The sequence below is a fragment of the Rhinolophus ferrumequinum genome, chromosome 20 (genome assembly GCF_004115265.2).
Source record: "Rhinolophus ferrumequinum isolate MPI-CBG mRhiFer1 chromosome 20, mRhiFer1_v1.p, whole genome shotgun sequence".
In the NCBI taxonomy this organism is placed as follows: domain Eukaryota; kingdom Metazoa; phylum Chordata; class Mammalia; order Chiroptera; family Rhinolophidae; genus Rhinolophus; species Rhinolophus ferrumequinum.
This window is the reverse complement of record NC_046303.1, coordinates 34080914-34107348: the sequence shown is the minus strand read 5'-3', so window position 1 is coordinate 34107348 and position 26435 is coordinate 34080914. Positions and strand designations below refer to the sequence as shown.

The following is a 26435-nucleotide window of genomic DNA, read 5'->3' as shown; positions in this document are numbered from 1 at the left end:
TAATTTAGTTGGGAAGTATGCTATAGCTGTTAACTAGTTCTATTAAATCCTCAGATTTTATCTAACTCTGGTTGGCTCTGCTATTCTAGGACTGATGTCTCCATAGGCACTAACCTCAAGACAATTTTTTTTGGAGACAAAATACTGAATGTCCACAGTTTTTTGCAAGTGGTCTTTCTCCTTCTTTTATTCAGGCTCAGTTTGTAGGCTTTGGAATTGTTCACCCAGCACTGGCACAGCCTTATAATGCTTCCATTTTATTTGCAGTCATTGGTTCACAAACTTGACCATGCATCAGAAAAACTGGAGGTTTTTGAAATTTCATATTATTTTTTTACTTATTAAAATTACAGACTCAATAGCTTTGAGATGAAACCTGGACACTTATATTTGTAACAAGATAATTCTGATGCAGGCAGTTCGTGGTTTGGCACTTGGAAACCACTGCTTTAGATTTTCTGATGTGAAAGAAAATAGGTAGATAGCAAGAACTCTTTAATAACCAGCCACTGTATTTCAAGTACCATCCTTTAATTAGTGATGCTTTCTCTCCAAAGCATGAAGAAAAGGAAGTTTTCTGGAAATGTAGACTTAACTTTGCTGTTTCTACATTTGGCCATTTGTCAGCTCACCACCTTCTCTCAGAGCTTCTGTAATACTCACTGGGTATATACTGAGGATACCTTTCAAATAAACAATTAGTTTTATTACCCCCAGCTCCTGCCCCCAAAAAGAGGTTTACTGACCCCCATGCTCAGTCCTACTTACAGTAACGAGTCAAAGTTATTTTTTGTAAATGTTATCACATATTTGGACACAGCTGTAACACTTTTTGAATAAAGGATATACTATTCTTCTCAGGTAGACTTGAACTAGTTTAAGAAAAATGATTGAGTCATTCATTTAACAAATGAATAATAGGGGATAGGGGAGCGCAAGTCCCATAATAACCAGCATGGGCCAGGTGTCCTACACAACTAGACTGAGAAACAATGGCTTGAACTAGAGTGGAGAGGGAGGCAGAAGAAGGGGGGAAAAATATTCACAAAATAATTTTTAACAGTAGTAGTAAGGGAATATAACATAGTGGTACAACCAGAGTGCTGGAATTTAAACTGACCTGTGTGGTATTTTTCCACTGCCCATCACTGTACATTTTTGTAATGTTAGAGAGGCTACAGGGGAAAAGAAAATGAAGGAAAGAATATGAGACACTGGGATGGAAGGAATGTTGGGAGCAAAGCAGAGGGAAAAATCAAAAGATGACCCTGTGTTGTTTGAGCTTAGAGAATATGGAGAATAATGTTGTATTAATATAAATAGAGAAATCAGGCTGGTGGAGAGTAGGACTTTAATTGTAAAGGGGAGCAGTGAATTTGGTTTTAGACAGACATTTTTTGAATTTGGGATAAATACTTCAAATTCTATAAAACTACAAAATGAAGTCATTGTGACTAAGCAGCACTTTTTTGGAGTTTGGGTTTTAATGTCTGGATAAATAATCAGGAGGGTTTTCTAGGCCATGACAATAAGAATCAAGACATGAAGCCAAGGATCAGAATAGTGTATGTAAGAGGCAATATGGAAACAGAGACAAAATGATGAAAAAGATTAAAAAAACAGGAAAGGGCAGAAGAGAAAGTCAGGGGAAACAAGTTTTTATATTCGCTTAATAAGAATATAGAACGTGAATATAGAGCATGAATAAACAGTTCACAGCAGAAGAAACTTACGTAGCCAATAGCATTTGAAGGGACGTGTAATCTCAAAAATACTGACATACATGTTCCGACAAAGTTTTAAGACTGTTAAAACTAGGTGCTGCGGAAGTCTTGAGGAAATACTTAAGTGATACTATTATTGGAATATATTCAATGCAACTTTTTGGAATGTGGCATTATATTAAAATTTTAAATATTAAGCCTGACAATTATAAGATTTTATCACATAGAAACATCCAAATGATGTGTGCAAAGATATATTTATGAGAATCTATATTCTAGCATTTGTAACGGAACATTTGGAGACAACCAAATGTCTGTCAGTAGGGGGTTAGTTATATAAGTAATGAAATGGGATGATGACATCTTGTATCTGGCCAATTTGAGGCAGAATGAGAGAAGACAGTATGAAGAAGGGTGGGCAAGAGGAGGGTGGAATGAAGAAAGCAGCATGGATGCACGTAAAACTGGGAGTGAGAAATTATGTTAGCTATAACAAAATTATAATTCCCCTTTAATTTTTTTCCTGTAGTTCCTAAATAATAATCTTGCCTTATTCTTATGACCCAAGTTAAGCATGTTAAGAATTTTTTTACAAAATAATGTATGCTTGTAAAACAATACAGAATAAAGACATGAATACCAAAAGATACGTAGATTAAAAACAAACAAAAATCTAGAAGTGATTATGTGTACTGCCAATACTCCCCAGTTCTACTTGAAGGTAATCATTGTTACTTTTCGTGTGTATTCTTCCAGACTTTGTGTGTGTGTGTGTGTGTGTAAACAATTTTTAATAAAAATGAGATTTTACAAACTTTTAAAATAATATAGATAACTTTTAAAAATGTGCCTGTAAATAGCTCCATATCATGCATTTGTAATAGACTTCATAAAACAGTGTAAAATTCAATGGTGATCTCTTAAAATACTCCATCATTCGATTGTGTTACTTTACTTTTAAGTGGAAAAATTACCAAAAAATATGATTTAAGTTACAATATCTATAACTTTTGACCTATCATTTTTATTTCCCTGCCCCAGTACGCATTTATGCATCTTTAAATTTGGACTAACAGTTAGTAAAGCTCACAATGCTAATTCTTTCACCCTCTTTTATTTGTATTTAGCTCCTCCATTGAGTCAGTGGTAATTACTGAATCTGATGTACAGAAAACCATCTATCCTGGAAGTTGTTTAAGACAGAACATGGATAGTACAAGAGAGGTATTATATCTTTAAACTGTAATGTATATTGATTTTATTTTTCTTACTATCATTTGTATGTTTGTGGTTTAGTAATTATCCAATAAATAGTTGCTGAGAAGTAAGCATAATAAATATGAGGATAATATCTTATGTAAAAAACCCAGAAGAATAAAGGTGGGTTTTTTTTTCCCTCTTAAATATGTTCTAGTTTAAAATTTGTCTTGTTTTGTGTTATATGGGCTGTGTAGCAAATTAGTTTCAGTGCCCTGACCTACAGCTTTTCTTCCCACCTTGAGAAGTTGGATTAGACCATCTCTAGATGGTCTCCCCACCCTGAGAAGTTGGACTAGAACATCTCTAGAATAGATTTTTGTAATCCCTCAAACCCAAGGTGCTAGGGCTGGGACAGTGGGGTGAGGCATCCATCAACACAGGCCATGCGATGTCTAAAAACCCTCGTCGTTTACAGTATGTGCCATCTAGCTAAACCACTCTCTGCCTCTTCTCAACATTGTATATATTCCAATCTGTGGCCACTTTTCTCAGACTTACAACTGTAAAACCTTGGTCTTAGTAGATTTTTAGTTCTTAAATCGTACAGAAAATAAAGATCATTGCCCACCTTCATTCTGGGTACAGAGGAGAGCTGTTGGCTACATTCTTGATTCTTCCACACATTTCCCATATGGAGTATGTTTGAATGACATTCAGATAATTGGTAAATAAATAAGTACTTTCATGCTGAGAACTTGTGTACATTTTTAAATAACTGTTGATGGTTTTTCCCGTTTATAAAAGTAATTTGTATTTGTAGAAAATTGGGTACTATCAATAAGTACCAAGGAGAAAAGAAAATTTGCTTATAATTTCATGAGCGAAAATAGCCACTGTTAACATTACTTAAAATTAGATATACATTTTATTAATTATATTTAAGAACTTCCTATCTTTATCCAACTCTAGGACTATATGTTAGTAATTACAAATATGTAAACATATCTCTCACTTTCCACCTTTGTTAAATTCATAGTACTAAGTACAATTAGTAGAGTTATACACTAGAGTTATTCACTAGATTGTTTTTAATTAAAAGCAGAACTGAAATTTATTAAAATTTCTCAGAAGTTTTCTAAGAAATAGTGATCTTTTAAAGATATTTGAGAGAAGTTTAAAAATATGTGGTGTATAATTAGTGTAAATAAGTATGTCACATTTTGCTTTTTAATTTAGATTTCTGGTGGTGAATTTGGAGTGGACCAGGAAACAAATGTGATTAAGTTGCTGGAAAAACAGTACCAAGAACGATTAGAAGAAGAAGTAGCTAAGGTAAGTTTATAGTTTGTACAGAAGATTATTGTGGTGTATACTCCCTTTGAACCTTCAAAAACATAGATTTTGTTGATGGCAATGCACTTTTTCTTTTGTTATACACTTCATGCATAGCTCGTCTTTAAGTTTTTAACTGGTATCAACCACAGTTGTCTTTAAGTGGAATGTTCTGTGAATTTTTCTTTGAGAAAAGCATTCTTTTCTTGTTATAGAACAGTAATTAGAAACTTTTCGGGATGCCAAAACAGGTTTTCACAAATGTGTTACCATGTGAGTAGTACCTTCTGTAGAAGTTTGGCCTTTCTTAAAGGTGGGAGATATGGTAGGAAATGACAAAGAAGGTGGTTAGTCTTTTATGTATAATCTTTACTTACCTCCTCCCAGAGAAGTTACTGTAATGTTAATGACCACAGATAGCATTAGCTGCCATGCCCAAAGCCATTCTTTAAAACTCTTGAATACCAAGCAAATCATCTAATCTACCATTATGATTCCATTTCTTTTTGTCTTTGTATTCACTTTTAAAATGTATATAGCTAATTGGGTTTTCTTATTGGAACAGTTGGATTTGAATTTGCTTATTTTTTTTCAATATTTCAACTGTTCCAATATAACAGTCCCAGTAGAATAGATGCATTTTAAAGTGGGAGGATTGATAGGATATACAGAAAGTGCATACGAAATTAGGTTAAACGTAAATTAGATAAGGTCAAGAGCCAAGGAAATATATGGGCCATAATGACTTATTCACTTCTGTATCTGAATAGAATGTTCAGTTCCTGGAGATCAAACTAAAAAGTGAGGTACCATCACTTTTACATAGCTCTCATTATCTAGTTCTTTAGAGAAATGTAGGTTTCCCTTGCATTTAGCTCTTACATAAGTTTCTGAAGTGGACTGTTATAGCAGGGCATCATAGTATAGCAATTCAGAGCAAGAGATTTGGTATAGGATATAACATCCTTTAAATTCTGGTTCTCCTGGTTTACTAGATCTGTGATTTTAGGAAAGTTACTAAACTTCTGAACCTCAGTTCCCTCTATGTTAAAGAGAAAAATAATAAGCATAATAGTAATTCTTATTCAGTAGTGGATTCAGTGAACTAATACATATAGAGCACCTAGCGGGTAAAAAGACTATTATCTAATGAAATTTTTCAAGTAGTATTATTACTATGATAACGATGATAATGTAAGTATGTTTTGTAAAGCATCATTTATCCAAAGCGATAGCACAGCACCCAAGCACAGATCAATGAAAACTGTTCCAAAGGTAGCCAGGGCACTGTGGTCCAGGAAACAACATTGATGGCCCAGCTTGATCCTAGAATAATATAGATTATTGACATTAGTCACTAGTACTGATGAGATTATGCTCTACCCTATACCCCTCAGATGTGATGATGGAAAAAGATTGAGAACATTGATTTAAAAGCACAGGGTAAATAAAAGAAGCCCAATAGAAGTAGTGATTCCCAATAGAGATCATATTAGGTTCAGCCTGTGATTTGGGTACATACTACTGAACATAGACATTCATTTACAAATAACTCCAGGTAGTGTTCTGAGGACTGGGAAAAAAGAGAGGAAATCTTTGCTCCCATAGACCTTACATTCTACTTGGTGCAGATAGACAATATACAGGTGATGATAAGTACTATGAAGAAAGAAAAACAAACCTCAGTAATAGGACTGGTTAATTCTATGGGGGGGTGAGATGGTGTTACTTCATATACAGGTCTCACTTTTAAAGTGATGTTTGAGAATTCTGGAGTAAATCATAAAGCTAACAGGTTGAGCACCTTTCTAAAAAGTGGAATGAAAGAGAAACAGAAAAGTCAAGAGTTGTTGCAACAAATGTTGCCAAGAGACTTGCCCAACTGCCAGCTCTGCAATCCTTCCATCCCCATATTCATTGGCCTGTTTGGTGAAATATTGTGAAACCCTGGCTCAGATGGATCTCTTCAGCAGTTGTAACTGGATACCAGGAAAGGGAGGAGGGCTTGCTCTTCAGCGGAAAATATTGCTTCAGACTATTTGACATAAGAATGGAGTTGCTATTTACTTAGGTGTCTGGTGTAGAATGGAAAAGACTGCAAAGAAATGATTTTTGGAGAGGAGTAGGACACTTAAGAATTCAGCTTTTGACCCATTAAATGCAAATCACTTATTAAATGTCAATATAAATGTGAGGGACTGGTTAGATATATAGAGTTCAGGAAGTAGGATAAAACTAGACATTTAAATATGGTGGTTAGCATACAGGGCAACGTTTTTCAAACTGAGTTATAACTCATTTTTAGTCATGAAATCAATTTATTGGCTTGGAAGCAATATTTTAATATTAATGGAAAAATTCAATTATATAAACACACAGGTACCTATGTGTACTTTGGGTCACAATATAAAACATTTTTTATTGTATGTATGTGTTTACCATGGTTGCAGTGAAAAAATTTGAAAAATTAATACAGTAAGTGTAGATAATGCACAGGTCTTAGGACAGCCTGGAGAATGCCAATGTTCAGAGGTCAGAGAAATGAAAAAGAAAAAGGGGAAGCAGCACTAAATTAAATATGGGAGGAACAAAAAAATGCATCACAGAAGCCAAGTAATAAAAGTATATTAAGAAAATGTATTAAACTTTGTCATCTATTTCTGATAAGTCAAGAAAGATTAGATCTGCAAACTAACCATTGGATTTTACAATGAAATCACTGGGACTTCACAGGAAAACATTTGATGGGGTGGTGGAGACAGACTAGTTTGGATTTGAGAGAGTGAAGAAGAATGAAGAGATGAACTATTTTGAGTTTTACTTGTAAGAGGAGCAAAGAAATACCTTGGTAACTAAAAGGTGCTGTAGGGAGTCAAGTGGTGGATTTTTGTTGTTGCTGTTTTGTTTTTGTTTGAGATGAGAGGTATCACATATTTCTATGCAAATAGAAATGATGGGGCGGGGGCGCTGGAGCTGATTCAGGAGAGGGGAGCAGTTGGCTGGAGCATTGTCCTTGAGTACATGAGAGGAGAGGTGAGCCCCTGGAGAGTTGCAGTTAGACTGGAGCATGGCACTTTAATCCATAATAACAGGAAGGAAGACAGAATATGTGATTGATGATTCAGGTATGTTTTCAGATGCAGTATTTGGAGCCTGTAGAAGTTCTTTCCTGATTGCTTGTATTTTCTCACTGAAATAAGAAGCAAGGTCAGCACCTGAGAATGAGAAAGGAAAAGAAGACGTTAGAGCTTTAAAAGAGAGCTGTCTAGGGGAAGGAATCAGAAATGGAAAAGACAAGGGAAATGGAGTAGAGTTGCCCAGTATCACTAAGGGCCCGTTTTAAGGGTAGTGGTTATGAATTTAAAATGAGGCCAATCAGCTTGGTTGGAGTTTCTTTTTTTTCTCCTCAGTTAAGCTCAGCTATACAGGCACGGAGTAGGCAGAGTTAATTGTAAGCACAGTTGGAATTTGGTTAGATTGGTATAGTGACTAGAAAGGTGAGAATAAAAAGGTAGCTGAATCTTTTTTTTGTTTCCAATCCACGTAGTTCTTTTGTTACTCATTTCTAATATAAATGCATATACAAAAGAAAGTGGTCATTGTAACAATTTTTCAAAATTTCACAAAGTTCCTTTGTGACCTAACATACTGGTCATATTTTTGGTTTTTGTTTGTAATTATCTTTATTGAGGTATAATTTAGATATAATGAAATTCACCAGTTTTGATGAGTTTTAACAGTTTACAGTTATGAAACTTAACACCCCAGTGAAGATATAAAACATTTCCATTACCCCCCCGAGTTTCTTCATGACCCTTTGGAGGCAGTCTCCTCTTTTTTATATTGCTGGATTCTATTTGCTAATACAGAGGGTGCCAAAAAAATGTATACACATTTTAAGAAAGGAAAAAAAACTGTACAATTAAAATTGTAATACTCAATATATACCAATAATAAAAGATGAATACAAGTCACATTTGACTTCTCCAATTACAAGAGGTGCTCAAAGTGGTTACCATCAGCGTCCGGACACTTCTGACTTTGGCAAACTACTGCTTGAGCAACCCTGACCAGTGTCCACCTGTATCGCTGTGCATGCTGTTTTAATTTCTTCCTGAGCTATTGCCAGTGTAGCTGGTTTTCTACAATACACCACGTTCTTTAAGGTCCCCTATGGGTAGAAGTCAAGGGGTGTTAAATTGGAGGTTCTGTTGCATACTCATGCCTCCATTGTCGTCGTACTTCCGCAATGTTCTTGAATTTCAAATACCACTTAAAATGGTCTTGCACTCTTCAAACAACAACCAGTGCTTCCGCCATTTTCTTTGACCTGTCTGTCACATGGTGATGCTAGCATTCATTTGATCAATGCCATCTTTTGAGCGAATATCATACTACACATTGCTACCGTAATTCAATTCAACTTCGAAAAATCATAGAGAACATTTCTTAAAATGTGTATACATTTTTTTGGTGCCCCTGGTATTTTATCAAGGATATTGCTGTCTGTATTCATGAAGAACATTATCCATAGTTTTGTTTTTCTTGTAAGGTCTTTGGTTTTGATACAGGATATTGTCAACCTCATAAAATGTTGACCTGTATTCCCTCTTCTTCTATTTTCTGGAAGAATTTATATTATGAATGGTATGAATGGTATTACTTCATCCTTAAATATTTTATAGAATTTACTAGTGAATCCAGGTGGTCCTGTACTTTTCCTTGTTGGAGGTTTTTTTTTTTAACCTATGAATTCAATTTCTTTCATAGGTTCTGTTTTATCAGGTTATCTATTTCTTTTAGAGTGTGCTTTTATAATTTGTGTCACTCAAGGAGTTGATCCACATCATCTAAGCTGTTGAATTTATATTGGTAGAGTTGTTCATGGAATTCCTTTGTCATTTAGTGTCTGTGGGATCGACTCATAAGTGTGGCTAGAAGTTTGTGGATTGTACTGATATTTTCAAGAATCCAGCCTTTGGGGCATTTTTTATTGTTCTTGTTTGAATTGATTGCTGTTCTTATCTTTATTATTTACTTGTTTCTGCTTGCTTTGGGTTTGATTTGCATTTTTTTCCTAATTCCCTGTAACACGTTTCTTTTCTAATGTATGCATTTGATGCTCTGTAAGTTTCCTTTAAAGTACTCCTTTAAGCTATATTCCACAAATTCCTTTCAATACAAATATTGATTTCTCTTGTGACCTCCTCTTTTATTCATGGGTCATTTAGAAATATGTTGTTTGACTTCCACATCTTTGGGGTTTTCAGATACCTTCCTGTTGTTGGTTAATTTATTTTAATTAATACAATAATTTTAAATTTATTTGTGGTCAGACATACCCTGTATGACTTCAGTTTATTTAAATTTGTTGTCCCAGATATGTTCTGTTTAGTTGAATGCTTCTTGTGTATTTGAAAAGAATGTGTATTCTGCTATTCAAACTTTTAAGTTTCCCTCAGGTATTCCCCTTCAGCCTGAAAAACTTCAGAATATTTTTAGAGCAGATCTGCTGGCAACAAACTCGATATGCAACAAATTGTATATCATCTAATTTTAAATTGTCTATTGAACATTTTAAATATTATGTTGTGTAGACTCTGGGTCTTATAATCCTCTGGAGAATGTGATTTTTTTTTTTTTTTTTTTTTTTTTGAATAGGCAACCCAGTTAGTTTCAGACTACAGGTTCTCTTTCACCTTCCCCATGCAGATTTCTTTTTCAAGTTTTGACTTCTTCTGCAGTCTGCCTGCTGTTTTTGTTGTTGTTGTTGTTTTTACTTTTCAGAGTTCTCAGGTAGTTATTTTTGTACTTTGTTCAGTTTTTAGTTGTAATCAGTGGGAAAGAGGGCCTGTGGTGGACTTCTTTGTGCTGACTGGAATTACAAGTTTCTGTGTTAGGGGCTTTTAATTCCACAATTTAAATACAATTGTTATTGCTTTATACCCACCAATGTTTAGATTTATCCACATATTTACAAAAAAAGTTTGAATGCTATAATTATTTTTGTATCTTAGGCCTTTCTTCTAGCATTTTTCTGCTTTTTCAGGGACATCCTTTAGAAGTTCTTTTACTGGCAATCTATTGTAATCAAGCTGAGTAAACTATTTTTAATTTGTGTTTATGTCTTATTTGCTTTTATTATGAAACATGATTTTGTTGACCATTTGATTCTGGGTTGACAGTTATTTTTATGTCAGAACTTTAAAGGGGTAACATTTTATTGTTTTCTGACTTACTTTTTTTCTACTGAGAAAGTCCTTGTCAGTTTAATTGTTCCCTATCAGGTAATACATCTTTTTTCTCTGGAACTGTAAGATCTTCTTTTTGATTTTGGTATTCTCTTTATTTGTCCTTCTATGATTCATTGGTCTTCTCGAATCTTAGCAGTGGTGTCTTCCATATTCTCAGCCATTATCTCATGAAATAGTTCCTTTCCATTGTTCTCTGATAAGCTTCCTGGAATTCTGATTAGATGTTGGTTGAACATTCTCTCTCTGTCCCATATCTCTTTGCTTCTCTTTCATATTTTTAATCTTTTTTACTTTCCATGTTGCATTCTTTTTCATATTGGGAGACAAAGAGAAGAGCAGATCAGGTTTAAGACAGGAAATTAAAATAAAAGTTAAGGTGTTGAACACTAGTTAGAGAAAATTGAAGGTGTATGTTTTGCTAAGCTGTATTGCTTAGTTCTTTCATCTTTGTTTCTTTGACATTTTGCTATAATGGGCATTTTTTCCATATGGCAGTATCTAGAACATTATTACCAAATTCTAATTTTGTCTGAACTAGCATAGGAATCCAACAGGTCCATTTTGGTGGATGATATATAGTAGTGGGGTTGTCTGGACAGAAACAGTATAATATATAGTGTTTAAGGTGGTTGAGCTCTATCACAGAGTTATACACACTTTAATTCAAATCTCTGCTATAACGTTCATTAGATTAGACTGTGACATGGCTCCTAATCTTTCTACACTTCAATTTTCTCAGCATTGACTATTGATATTATAATTATTTCTCGTAAGGCAGTTGTAGCATTGTACTTCTAGACAGATTTGTTCAGATGTGGAGGTAATGGTATACTACTACATTTTAGAAGGTGAGCTTAGGTGAGACTGCAGGATTTTGAATCCCAACTTTTACCATTTATTTGCTTTGTGTTTTGGGGGTCAAAGTACTTAATCTCTCTTCTTAATTTTCTCATATACTAAATTGGGATAATAATAGTACCTACCTAGTAAGATTAAACAAAATGTAGCAAATATAAATGAGATATAATATAAATGAAATGTCCTATAATGACGATTAAATGAAATAATAGAAGAATTAAAGAAATAATTGCTGCTGCTTTTATTGTTGTTGTTCTTATTATCATCAATATTATTTTACTGAAGCAGGGCTCCATTCAGCTGGTGGAGATAGCATCTGGGAAGAAGGCTAGCAGGAAGCAGGTGGGAATCAGGACCCCGATAGGCAAATCAGGTTCAAGACAGAACATGAAAACAATAGTCTACATAGTTACAGGGCATGGGACAACAGGGAAATGAGTAGATTGAAGAGCAAGAGGCACAAAGGCACTCCAGGCATGCTTTATCTTAGACTGTGGTAACCAGGCTTCCCCCATGGCATATTATCTGTGGAGATGGGCCTTGAAATAAAATTATTGGTACATTTGGTTCTCAAAGGCCTGGACTTGTCACAGCCAAGGCAGCTGGTCAGCATTTCTCAGTACCTATGTTGGGTGGGACAAAATTAAGTAGGGATTTAGTATCATAGTTGTAGTGGAAAGTGAAATTGAGCTAATTGAATTTTATAATCATACTTACCAATCACACAAACCAAGTATTTCACTTCGGGGAATTTCTTTTAAGGATATAAGAAAAGATATGCACAATGATACAGTTACAAAGATTTTATCACAGTGGTGTTTAAAATAGTGTAAGAACTGGATTAGTCTAAATGCTCAACATAGATAATTGATTTAATAAATTTGTAATACATTTGTATAATGTGAAACTTAAACCCATAGAAAATTATATAGAAATGTATTTCTTAACTTGAAAAGGTATTTACTGTAGTTAAGCTATAGACGCATATTACAATATACAATATGACATTTTTCTAAGAAAAATGCATATCTGTATTATTCATATTTATACATAAAGAGAGGAAGGATTTGGAAAAGTATTAGTAGTGATTAATACTGTGTTCACAGTGATTTTTTCTCAGAAGAAAAATATAAGGGCTTTTATTTCCTTTCTAATTTCTGTACTGAACATTTATTGCTGTGATAGTAAGAGTTTTTATTTTAATTTAAAAAGGCAAGCAGTAAATACTTTTACATTCAGTTCATTGTAAAATAGAGACTCTTTATCTTCATATCACTTTATTATTTCTTTTAGTTTAAAACCATAAGGCCATGCTTTTTTCCAATTCACGTAAGTTTGAGTGGTAAGTGCTTTTTAATTCCTGCTGGTATTTATAAATAAGCCTTTTTTGTTTACCTTATTCTTTAGGTCATTGTGTCAATGAGTGTAGCATTTGCTCAACAAACTGAACTGTCCAGAATATCTGAGGAAAAAGAAGATGTTATATCATCGAAACAAGCACATGCTCTCTGTCAGCAAGAACATTATTTAAATGAAATGAAATTATCAAAGGGTCAAGTTGATTTTCAGACTTGTGAGACAATGGACATGAAATTTAAAGAAGAATTTAAATCACTTAGTAAAGAGTTAGAAGATAGAAAGGAAATTCTGTTATCAAATAATGATAATCTTGGTGATATCCTAGAGTCAAAGGACCATGAACTGACTATTTCAGAAGAACTGTTCTGCAGTGAGAAAACATGTATAGCCAGAGAACCTGTAAGTATACCTTTTTGAATAGAAAAACAAAAAGTTCTGACTTCCTTCACTATAAAAATATTAGTAGTAATGTCACTTAATGGAGAAGGAAAATACCAAATTCAGTGTGGACTTATGATTCACATTATGAATGTGTTTTATTATTTGTAAGGTATATGAAAAAATGACTTAATATTATTAAATAAAATAGGTCTGGTTCATAGTATTCTTGTTTGTTTTACACTCATTGAGCATGGTAAAAACCCTGTCATTAATTATACCTATATTAATTTTGTTTTAGTTCAAGATTATACTACAATTTAGCAATATGTATGAATAAAACATTTTAAATTATCTAAATTCAAATTTTTGGTTAATGTTTAGAATAGGTTATGTCTTGTTAGAGGCATATTCAAATAAAATTGTCATCTCTATATATATAGTGCAAAACTTGTGAGGTATTCATGAAAACCTCTTTAATTTAACAGCAACTATTCAAAGCAGAATGATTCATTTAAGTAGTAGCTCTTCAAGAATTGAAGTACTTGTAGAAACCCATTAAGGAGTTGACTTCTTTTGAGTATGAGAAAGTATAATATAAAACTTTTATTTCCAAATAAAATGTATTGAATATTGTTTCTTATCAAGCTAGTCTCTAGTAATGTGATGCCCACTGCATAATATAAATTAAGTAGGTAAAGTTTCTCATGTTTCATTACTTTAATTTTAAAATACAAGTATTACATTTATATTATTTCCCCATCATAAAATGTCAAGAGGAATAATGGAGTTTTAGCTTCATTAAGTGTAAAAGGAATCTTGAGTACATTTCCTTACTCTTCTCCCTAAAAATTAGATTACATCTAAACTAAGTGATAAATAGCTATTTTGCTGTAGGAGAATAGCATATATAATGATAATTAACTTCATGTTGGTTTGGAATTATAATAAAGACAAATACCTTTTTTTAAGTTATTTAGGTGCTTTGTGGGTTAATAGTAGAATTGTTTTCATATTTATTTAAAATATTGATGCTGACAGATTTCTACAAAATGTGTTATGGTTGAATTTTTTTTAACTATAGATCCATGATGAGATTTTGGTATCAAGCATGGATGCTTCTAGACAGCTAATGTTAAATGAAGAACAATTGGAAGATATGAGGCAGGAACTTGTACGACAATACGAAGAGCATCAACAGGCAACGGAACTGTTAAGGCAGGCACACATGCGCCAGATGGAGAGACAGCGAGAAGACCAGGAACAGCTACAAGAAGAGATTAAGAGACTGAATAAACAATTAGCCCAGGTATGGGGCTTAGAGTCCCTTTTCTCCCCAATTAAGGTAGTATTCTTTAGCCTTTTTTTAAAAAGTCAAAATTATTGCCAAGATTTGAGTAAATACAAATATTTAACATCAGGAACAGACTTCACCAGCACAACAGCTTAGGTCTTGTTAGGGAAATCTGACTCAACATTGGAATGCATTGTCTTCCTACCATTTAATTTATTTTTACAGGCATTGGAAAGGGAGCTACAAGGTTGTTTGTTTTCTTTTGTTTTTTAGTCATGCCACTGACCATATGGGGCAAAAACACTGATAATTTTGGGAATTTTTTGTTCTGAGGTGTAATTTATATTCAGTTTTCCCATATTCATTTATAGTTTTTGTGAGTTCACCAATTAGCATCTCCCAAGGTTTACCTTTATCTATCTTTAATCTATCTTTAAATCTGAAGTAGTATGTTTCTGGAGCTTTCTCCAGAGAAACATCTCTTCTTGATTTGAGAAATGTAAATTTACATAACGTTCTTATCCCTTTCTTGACTAAATTTACAAACTCCGTGGTATTTGGGAGCTGGATTCTTACCAATTGCTGTATATACTATACTCGCAAAATCATTGCAGAAAAGCAAGAAATATTTATATAAAAGTTCTTACTAGAGCATTCAATTTAATTTTGGAAACTTAAGCTAAAAGGAGAACTAAGAAATAGAGAATTCTTGAAATACATTCTTTCAAATATACTACAATAGGAATATCGGGAGATGACAAAATCATTTGGAAAAATTAATTTTGCTTTTCTTCATTGCATTTTGTGAATTTAAACTTCTGAGTTTTCAATGCAAAATTGGTATAAAATAATATTAATTGAGTTGCACAAATACCTAATATTCAGGCTTAATTAGCTTTCTTGTTTCAAATTTTGCATTGAACTTTATATATGCTTTTAACTCCTTATCTTGGGATATGAATCATCAATATGACCAGGATCTGTTAGTCCCAAGGGGTTAAAAGAAATCTGCTTAATATTTCTGCCTTTTTCTTCTATCACAAACAATATTCTCTCATGACCTTTTTTCTTATTTAGAGATCCTCAATAGATAATGAAAACCTGGTATCAGAGAGAGAGAGGGTGCTTTTAGAGGAGCTGGAAGCACTAAAGCAGCTGTCTCTAGCTGGAAGAGAGAAGCTGTGTTGTGAGCTGCGCCACAGCAGTACGCAAACACAGGTAGTATGGACTTTGACCCACGTAGGAGCAATGGATCGACAATGCAGTAGGATCTGTTTGTCTTTGTTGGTGGTGTGAAACATGTTTTATAGGTATTGAGCTTAAAATATTTGTGATTGCTTACATGTAAGGTAGGTGGAGCCAAGATGCCTTACATTCCATTGAGGTAATTTGAATCCGACATTGCTGTGCCAGTAACTATTTTCTCACCAAGGAGCAACCTAACAAACTTTATTGTCGCACTATAGCATGCATTAGCTTGAACCCATTAAACCATTAAATTTTTTTTCGTCTGTGCACTGGAGTCTTTTATCTTTTTTTGATAATGCTAATCTCGTGATAAAATATAGTTAAATATTATTTCATACAGTGTTTCTTTTGCATGCAGAGGTTTCTGTTTCGCCTCATAACAATATAGAGGAATGACATGCTATTTCCAAGATGACAGGTTTTCTTTCTGTCTTATCCTCTCTACCTTTACACAAAATTAAACAGGATGAAAATGAAAACGAAGGGGAAGTTGAGGAACAGACCTTCAAGGAAAAGGAATTGGACAGAAAACTTGAAGATGTGCCTCCTGATATTCTGTCCAATGAGAGGTATACAGAATGTGTTGGTTTTTTTTTTAGCACAAAATGAATTAAAATAGTTGTTTCAGTATTACAAACTTTATTTGTCCTTATTTTTATCTTTGATATTTATTTATACATTATACTCTGTATGTAAAGATTAGTAATTTTTGGTCATTTAAATAGACAAGTATTTTTAAATTTTTTGTAAATAAAGTAATTTTTTAACAGATACTGATCAGATACTTAACTCAGTAAATCTTAAGGCATTATTTGGTTACTGAACTTTCCTTAACTAATTTTATTTTATTCTTAGGCCATTTTTTGACACAATCGTACTTATGATTTTATTCCTTCACTGTATGGACATAACATTCAGTATAAGCTACCCCCTGCTTAATTTATGATGAGAAAAAAAATAAGTGTGATAGTCCACATGTAGCTTCTTTCACGCATTTACTGCATAACAGATGAGAACTTTTAATCCATGTCTCAGTTTTATAGAGGAATAAATTAATGATCCAATGTTAACAAAACTACTTGGATTTTGTAGAGATTAGTATAAAAATGTAAAATATTAAATGAGAATAGTTATCCCACATTAATATTAAGGACTTTATGCACAATATTTTAAAATTTGTTTAAATGAAAATAGTGTCTTTACTTTTAAATTAAAACTAATACCTACTAACTTAATTTCCTCCTTTTCCAATCTCTGTGACTGTCACCCCTCTGTGTCCTCCTAACCTCCTTCCTCAGCTTGCAGGGAGGAATGTGGCCCCTAAGATTTTGGCTTCCCCACTGGATCATCAGTATGGAACACAGTCAATATGGGACTCAAACAAGAAAGACAGTGTATGAAAATTAGAGTTACCATGGCAATATAAAATAAACAAAGTGTTTATTTTATATGATTTATCTCAATTAGGTATATTTTTTAAATTATGCAGTGTTTAATTATTAGGAATTTTTATATTGAGTGCTGATAAATTAATAACCATTTATTTCTTTTTACTGTCATATTAATTTTAATCATTTCTCGTATGTAGAAACATTTTCAACATAACATAGTCCAAAAGTGTTGGGGCTTAAACAAAATCTCAGGAAAAGTTAAAGAAATAAAACCCTTGACTTAACAATTACTAACTAGATTATTTAGAGTTTTATTTTTAATATCCTTGCTTATGTAAGTAGAGAACTTGATCTAGGTGCAAAAATAGAACTGCCTCTTTCACTTGACAAATACTGAAGGAAAACGTCTGCGTTTATTACCCTGTCTTAAAATAGTTATGTCATGTGCCTATGAAAACAGATACCCTTTAACCTGGTGTTGGTGATCTCTCACACTGCGAAACTGCGAGAGGAAATTATCTTAAGGCAGAGGACCTTTACCATGAAAGTCTTTTTTTAGGTCTGCGTGCAGTAAATATAAAGTGTGCCACTGTAGTGGTACCTTTGTTGAATTAAGCTGTTAGGACAAGAGAGTTGGTTAGTTGTTTATTTGTTCAGAAAGAAGATTAATCAGATAATTTTCTGAATCATTTATGGAATTACATTTCTTGACATGGAAAGATGTTTGTGTTAAGCGAAAAAGAAAGCTTACAAAAATACTTTGTGATAATCCAATTTTTGTTTTTAGAATATATATATTTGTGAAAGAAATAGTGGGCAGAGGGGGGAATAGCTAGAAGGATAGGCATTAAAATGTTAATAGTGATTATCTCTGAGTGCTGAGATATTTTGGTGGGTGGTTAGCAGTATTTTCTAATTATTTAAAAATAAGAATGTGTTATTTGTCTTTTAAAAAAAGAGACACCATTAATTTCATTTCGTTCAAAATAGGTTCCTTCTACTGGTTGAAATGACTGGTGTATGTAACTTGAGAAGTTTCTGTCTCTGGATCAGAGATAACGTCCTATGATATTCCCTCTGGTGTTAACAGATAGTGAAATTGCACAGTAGACCTTTTTAAAACCAGGTCTCTGCAAATTTTTATAATTTAATCATCTAGATCATTGCCATTAAGTTATAGAAATACACATTTTTTTTTTCTGGTGGATTTTTAAAATTACATTTTAAAATAGATTGTTTGACACACAAAGAAAGTAAATGTAAAACATATATGAATAACCAAGAATGGTATTACCAGCTCAATAACTTGCATATGCTTGGGTTGGGGACTGTCACACCTTTTAAAACTTAACTTTTTCATCTCCTTAAATTTTTCTTTTAATCTGGAAACTTTTTTTTTCCAGTTAGTTTATTGGGGTGACAGTTGTTAGTAAAGTTACATAGATTTTAGGTGTACAATTCTGTAATATATTATCTATATCTCACATTGTGTATTCATCACCCAGAGTCAGTTCTCTTTCCATTAATCTGGAAACATTTAAATGTATAAAATAAAAAACCAAAAGCTCTTGATTGTAGGTGCTATTCTGTATTATTTTAACAGAGAGGATCATATGATATTTTATGTTCAAGCCAAATGTTTTGTGCATTTTTTGTAGGACGTAAGCAAAGTGTTTACTTTAAAAAGATTAAAACATTTCATACATATTTCTTTATCTCTATAGGTATGCACTCCAGAAAGCTAATAACAGACTTCTGAAGATCCTCTTAGAAGTTGTAAAGACTACAGCAGCTGTTGAAGAAACAATTGGCCGCCATGTCCTTGGTATTCTGGATAGATCTAGTAAAGGCCAGTCATCTTCCAGTCTGATTTGGAGGTCAGAAGCAGAGGCACCTATAAAGTCACGTGTCCATGAGGAACACACAGGAGGTACGGGTTTTATAAGCTATTGAAACTATCATAATTTTAAATAGATCTTGGAGTTTGAGGTACATTGCTATGTGTTGAAAATGCAGAAGAGAATATATTAAAGTATTTTCTAACTGAAGACCTCCAAACACAAATGCCTTAGAGCCACTCTTCTCAAAATACCATTATTGTGCAACATTAGAGTTGTCATTACATATACTCAGGGTTGCTACTGTGCTACATAAACCAGAGGCTATTTAATTTCTCCACCAATGAAAGAAAAGTTTCGTATCACCAGTCAGGACTCTTAACAATATACATGAGGTAAAGGCAACATCCTGACACCACACTGTAAATTAAGGAAAGATTAGAAATAAAGAGCTTTTAAGAATCAGACATCAGTTTCACATACCTGTTGAGATGGTTAGATTAGTCTTTATAAGAAGTCCAAGGTTTGAACTTGTTTTTGGACTATCCTCTGCTAGCTCCTTTTTTCCTTTTAGAAAAGTGGAAAAGTATGACAGAATGTGTGAATCTGGAGATCAGATCCTAACATGACCTAGCTGTCTTCCTAACTGTCTTCTTCCAGCTATGTGGACTGGGCTCTTTGAGTTTCTTACTTTCACATTGCTGAACTCCAGTCTCTCCTGTTTTTTCAGTTCTTTGATCCTTACTAGAGAGGGAATCAGAAAGTCATAAGGGGAGAAAGTTTTTGTCAGATGGAAAAAGATAGGGTCTGTCTGGCAGTTGGATCAGAAGATCGAGCCCAGACTTCACTACGTTTCCACACCCAAGCACTTCCCCCAGTTAGAGGCCAGCATTCTAAAAATGCCTGTTTATGCAATTTTTGAGAGCTTTCTATTTGTTAAGTTTCATGTGGAGAAATGACAAGAAATTATCCTATTTACAAGTTGGCCTAATTCAAAGTTGGCCAGTAGCATATTTCTAAGTGCAGAAAAAGCTGGATTTGGAATTTTAAGTAAAATGAATTTTAAAACACCTCAGTCGAGTTCAAAGATAATTTTAAAAATTGCTGTTAGTAAAGTAAGACCTGAAATAATAATATATTTTAAAACTTCTTCCAAATCATTCTTTTCAAACTTTGTTAGAAGTTTTTTTCAAACTAACTTTTACTCTCCCTTAAGCTCTCAATCAAGGGTTGCTTTATTTTTGCATATGAATCTTGATGTATATCAAAGAATTAAGTAGTATTTTTTTTGTCTCATTATGAGAGTGTTTATGAAATTATACTTTTTTAAAACAAGTGTTTTTGTGCTTGCTTCGGCAGCACATATACTAAAACAAGTGTTTCAGAAATTGGTTTCACTTAACCAGCAGTGGTGGGGGTTCCTATTTTACTGGTAAGACCTAAACCATGTTCAAAACACACACTGAGGAATGTTCTGTAGATCACAAAAATATTTTGTGCCATTTTTGTTAGCAGTTCTCTTAGACCTTTCTCAAAGTGATTGCTGAAGTGCTCAGCAAACAACATACCTTAAAAGACAGCAAACTCACTTCCAGTGCCATGTCCCCATAGTTGTAAGAAGGATTAAATTTAATGCAAGCACAGAGGATTGTGTTTATGTTCATTTTCTGTGAGAAAACAGACCTAAAGAGACATCTGATCTACTCCTATTTTCTCACATGGTTACAGCTAAATCCCCCTTTACAGATTAAATATATCTACATCCTATTTTAAGATACGCAATAATAGAGTAGTTTTTCAGTTATAAGCAGTTTCAGCAGTTCAATTCTACAGACGTTTATTGAGCAATTTTTCTGTGCTCTGTGCTTTATAGCAATTTACAGTCTAGTAAAGTAGGCACTGAGATTCTAATTCAAGGCAAGATAAAGTCACAGTACTTAATATTTTATTTAAAACCACTTTATGTATATTTGAATCAGTTAAACCTTTAAAATTTAATTATTTAACTATTAACTGATTCTGAAAGAATAATATTAAGATACAAAAGGAAAAATTAAGTCCACAATTAAGTAATACAGTATATAGAACATTGTAGCAGAGATAAGAATTTTGCTGTTACTAGCATCATTGGTTATAATATGCACTTAGCATTTAATTACTCGGTCTTTGTTTTTGTGTTTAACAATGACATGCTAGTTTTACTAGTAAAATTAGGGTGACTGTTAATATCACTTGGTGACACTTAGATCCATATGGCATCTTTAAGGAAATATTGAATTATTTAAAACTTAGAATTTTCTCATAAACTTGGAAGAAAATAATGACTTTAAAATAGTGACAGTTTCATATGTAAGAATTTTTTCTGACATTCCTTCATATTCTTAATGGATGCATTATTGTACAAACTAAAATGAACTTTTGAAATCTTTCATCCTACTTAATATATCAGGAAAAGTTCATTCTTAATCTGATTATGAAGCAAGTTCCACTTTTCAGTTTTCATATATGACTTTGTGTTGTAGATAGTACTTGTGATCTATTTTTAGCCTTCAAGTCTGAACTTGTTTAGATTTTAAACAAGTATGGACTTGTTAGCTAACTCTCTAAAAAAACAAATAATTGATTTGTTAATGTTTGCTTCCTCATAAGAGTAACCTGGCTTATGAAATTTAACAGCCATTTTGAGCCAGTGTGAAATCACTTGAACTTTAGTGAATATTAAACTAGTTCATAAAAATGAGTCACCCAGGGTGTGTTGGAAGAAAATTTCCTTGAGGACTGCCCTGTGATGGTTCACCGGTAGAATGCATACCTCTCCCTTTGGCAGCCAAGGATTGAATCTCATTCCTACAGTTTCCTTTGGAAGCAGTGCGATGTTTTAGAAAGAATGCTGGATTAGTAATTAGAAGGCCTTTGATTCTTGTTCTAGCTAACTGTGACTTTGAGCAAATCTAGTCTCCCAGGGCCTCAGCAGAGATTTTTCATTGGTCAGGTTGGAGAGTCAGACTAGAATCAGTAGTTTCCAGTTGGAGCCCTAGAGAGCTTCAGAGGGCCATTGGGGCAGAGGAATGCTCTCTCATATCACCCGCCCTGCCTCAGCCTGAGAAGCTTGTTGTTATCTATATGGAATGAACATGGTGTAGTCCCTGAAGTAAATAACTAAAGGACTTTGAATAAATGTTATTTGCTATTTTTAAGACACAGGCCTGAGTGGTTCAGCAATCTGAAATCATGATTCTAAACACCAAACTGACCATTCTGAGATTTCTATTGGCATGATATGAAATTGCCCTGTTCATATATATTATTCTCTGATTCCCCCCAAAACTAGTCATTATAAGTAAAGTGCAAGTTTGATGTCTTTCTTATTCCTTTATTTCATTGGAATAAACAAAAAAAGTTGTTTCTTCTTTGGAACATATTCGGATTATTTTTGTTTATATCTTCAAAATGTTATTAATAAAATACATTAAGCTAGTTGATATCTTCATTTTTTTTCTAGGTACTTTAATATCTATTTTGTTCTTTAGCCATTTAAAAAAATTAGTGGCCTTTTATAAGCCATTTTGTTTTCATCTCTATATTTTGTGCTTGAGATTTGCTCCCATGTAATACATAGTATCTTCAATCTTTTCCTCACCATTACTTCCTTCTCTGTACCCAAGAACAGTCTAATATGTTCATAATGCTAAAAGAAAAAAATGGCGCATGTTGGTTTTTCTCATCTTTGCTTCCCTGGCTCAAGGGAAATATCGATAGACTAGATGAGAGATTAGACCGGCTCCTGCCTCTACCAGCTTTGGTTTCTGTTCCTATGGTAGCAAAGCTGCTCGCTCAAGGACAACAGTGAAATGTTTCAAACTGGCATTTGAAAACTGCCAGTTTTCAAATCCAATACCATCTTCTCAGTCCCTGTCCTGTTTGACTTTCTAGACAAAAAACATTATTGGAATCTCTGCCTTTTTACAACGTTCTCTTCTTGTCTCCTGGAATATCTCCTGTCTTTCTCTAATAGTTTTTTTACACAGGTTTTGTTAACTTATTGTGTACATATGCTCCAACTTGGTTTGTCCTCCTCTCACTAAATACTGCTCCTAAACAAATGTATCCATTTCCAGGGTTTTCACTTTCACCTTTCTACAAAGGATTCTTAAGTTTCTGTAGACCCAAATTTCCAAAAGTTGACTCTTTTCCTCTACATAGCCCATTAATATTTCAGTCTAATCGATTTTCATACCTAAACTCTGTACCCTTTCTCCTGATTTTTTAGTAACAGCTCTTCTGTCATCTAAGAATCATGTAAGCTGGAAACCTAGACTCATCTTTTACTCCTTTTCTTTCTCCCTTGTCTTAAACATTTAGTCTTCTCCAACCTATGCCCCATCCACCTCCATCTTATGTCATGTCTTTAACATTTCTCATCTGGGCAATTGAAATAGCCTTCTGACCAGTCTCCTCCTCTTCCAACCCTTCTGCTGCATTGATGCAATTTGCTTCCTGATTCACCGATTGGATATTATCTTCCAGCTCAAAAAAATAATTTACCTCCCCATTATTAATAGTGAAAACCCTAAGTTTCCTATGAAATTTAAGACCATTTACAACTTAGATCCCCTGCTTTCCAGCTGCTTTCTTTCAGCTCTTCCCCTACCTCATCTTCACTTCTCCACATACTTTCACCCTATAAAGCCTTGACTTTCTATAATATGAGACTATTCTCTTTCCTCAGATTTGTTCTATTCTCTGTATCCATTGGAAAGAAATTATCACTAGAATGCATTTAATGAATTTTATAGCATCAGATAAAGATGCTGTACAGTATAGGTATTTTTTTGTTTTTTTGAATACCTATTATAAACTATTAATATATCTTGCTTTAATAACGTCTTCTAAAATATTTATTTTATAGAATACTTTGATTTAGTAACTTTGCAATATACATTGTACTGCCCTTTATCTTAATTCATTTTGAATGCTAAGATCATTTTGAACTCAGGAATATTTATAAACTATTAATCCCTATTAAGACATTCCATTTTGAATAAGTGGGATAATAAATACCAGTCTAGTTGTTATCTGTTTTTTAATTTTGAGAATAAGAATACAAAGTGAAAATTGTATTAGCTGTTACACCAAGAATTAGATAAACCTACGTAATAGGAAACATTTAAAATTATATCCTAGAATGCAGTTTTGAACTTTTCATCCAGTGACTCGTGCAGAGGAGGTGCTTAGTGAATATTGAATTCTGCTAATTCAGATCTTGTAAGAACTACATCTGTTATTGTTGGTACACGAGATTGAGAAAACTCAATGTGACACAAGCTACTTTAGCAAGACATTTTAATAAATAGCTCTTACTCTTTTGTCTGTGTCAAAGTCAGTGTTTATTCCATATGCTTTGAAAATTAAAGCTTCCAGTGCTTTTAATGTATTACCTTGTATAGTTACTAATAAGAAATATTACTGTGTGTAATGAAAGAATAGATAATTCCTCTTCAGGAAATTTCACTGTTGGGTTATAGCTTGCTGCCATGGATGAGTACTGTATTTCGTGCCAGCAATGAATAACCTATGCCTTTATTTCAGTTCAAACACTTCCAAAGCTTATCATTTGCCCATATAAACTCAATTTTCTTTACATTAGAAATACCGTGTTTCCCCAAAAATAAGACCTAGCCGGACCGTCAGCTCTAATGTGTCTTTTGGAGCAAAAATTAATACAAGACCCAGGTATAATATAATATAATATAATATAATATAATATAATACCGGATCTTATATTAATTTTTGCTCTAAAAGATGCATTAGAGCTGATGGTCAGGCTAGGTCTTATTTTCGGGGAAACAGGGTAAGAATAGTAGGATGCATAAGTCCATAGTTAAATTAGAACTGCTCATTAGTCTAACCTCTTCCCACTATACCTCTTGCAAAAACAGCAAACTGCAAAATGACCTTAGTCACCTTTACTGCCTACCTGGAGCAGGGGATGCTGCCCAGTGTGGTGTCAGAAATCAGAGGATTCTGCTGCACACAAGATCAAGTACTTCTATGTTTCATACACCAGGAACATCCCGTGCACAATGTTTTACTTTTCACGTGGGGGTTTATCTGTTTGTTTTCTCATTGCACTATATGTAAAGTCCTTGAGGATGGGATGCAGATCTTGTCACTTCTCATGTGTCTCCATTACTTGGTAAACCCTACATAGTGGGCACTTAGTATCTGTCGAAAGTTATTTTAAAAGTTTAATCAAAGAAAAAATGCTAAATAACCCAAACATTAATTTCTGCAAAGCACTATTAGCATAGCATTATCCTTTTTTTATCTATTTGATTATCAAATAATGTTCTGTATTTGTCGATTTTATTGATTTTGTTGCAGTGTTATTAAATGACTTGTAGCTTCAATGATTTCAAGTTTTAATTTGATTTTATTTTGTAACCTTCTTTACTATAATTAATTATAATTGATTTATGCCTTTAAATACTGTCATTCTAGTTACAGATGAATCTATACCCTCTTATTCTGGAAGTGATATGCCAAGAAGTGACAGTAGCGTGTGGTCAAAAGTTACTGAGGAAGGAACGGAGCTGTCACAACGGCTCATAAGGAGTGGTTTTGCTGGAACTGAAATAGATCCTGAAAATGAAGAACTTATGCTGAATATTAGCTCTCGACTACAGGCAGCAGTAGAAAAACTCCTGGAAGCCATAAGTGAAACTAGTAATCAGGTAACCTCCTTCTATTGCTAGTATGTACTGAGTTTGAAGTAAGTTTTCTTTAAAGCCGGGAACAACTACATGATGTCTCTACTGTTCCACAGAAATTTAGACTCCTCCGTAAAAATTGGTTGTCTTTGCAATCACCTGATGACACTGATAGCTGTAGTCTTCTTTTAAGGTGGTAAAGGTTAACATAATATGCTCATGGACTCTTCTGGTCCTAAAATTCAGTGTTTTAATTTTCAGATTTTTCTAGACTCTTACATGTTACTTCTTTTGATACCAAAAGAGATTTTTAACTTCACCATTGTATGAAATATTCCACTATGATATATTTGAAGGAATATATTTGAAGGAATAGTATAAGTTTCCTAAAATATAGTATAAGTTTCCTAAAATAGTATGTTTCCTAAAATAGTATAGTTTCCTAAAACAAACTATATTCTCTAGTATGCCATAACACGATTACAATATGATAAATCAGACCTATAATTCCTTTACGTGATTTTTACATCCTTTTCACAAATATGAATAGATTAATTACTTCACTGTACAGACTATCTCTTGTTAGGAAATTAGAGTGGGGGACAGTTTCTGCATTAAAGTACTATTTTTATAGACATTTTTGAACCATTGTGCCTATAACTTAAATAGCAATTTTCTCTGTCTTTAAAATGGTGATACCTTATATCATAATTGTCTCTTAAGTTTCTTTTTTAAAATATTAAGAAAATTCACTTATTTATTTTAAAAATATTGAACTTAAAACAACTTAAAAGAAACTTTTACAAAGCTCCTATTCCCATTGCCTTAAAAATATAATTCAGCTAAGAA

At 33.3% G+C, this 26435-nt stretch overlaps 1 protein-coding gene across 8 annotated transcripts in view; it reads left to right on the top strand.

Annotated features, from left to right (window-relative positions):
• Positions 1-26435, top strand: part of AKAP9 (A-kinase anchoring protein 9) — a 117121-nt gene that overhangs the window by 33510 nt on the left and 57176 nt on the right. For 4 of the 8 annotated variants that reach the window (XM_033088684.1, XM_033088683.1, XM_033088689.1 and 1 more), the window contains exons 11-19: positions 2852-2948; positions 4161-4256; positions 12776-13126; positions 14190-14414; positions 15477-15617; positions 16113-16216; positions 16946-17041; positions 18763-18968; positions 25378-25610. In XM_033088684.1, coding sequence (XP_032944575.1) covers positions 2852-2948; positions 4161-4256; positions 12776-13126; positions 14190-14414; positions 15477-15617; positions 16113-16216; positions 16946-17041; positions 18763-18968; positions 25378-25610 — 1549 coding nt within the window. The remainder of the gene's footprint in view (positions 1-2851; positions 2949-4160; positions 4257-12775; positions 13127-14189; positions 14415-15476; positions 15618-16112; positions 16217-16945; positions 17042-18762; positions 18969-25377; positions 25611-26435) is intronic. The other 4 variants (XM_033088686.1, XM_033088685.1, XM_033088687.1 and 1 more) reach the window with 3 other exon arrangements.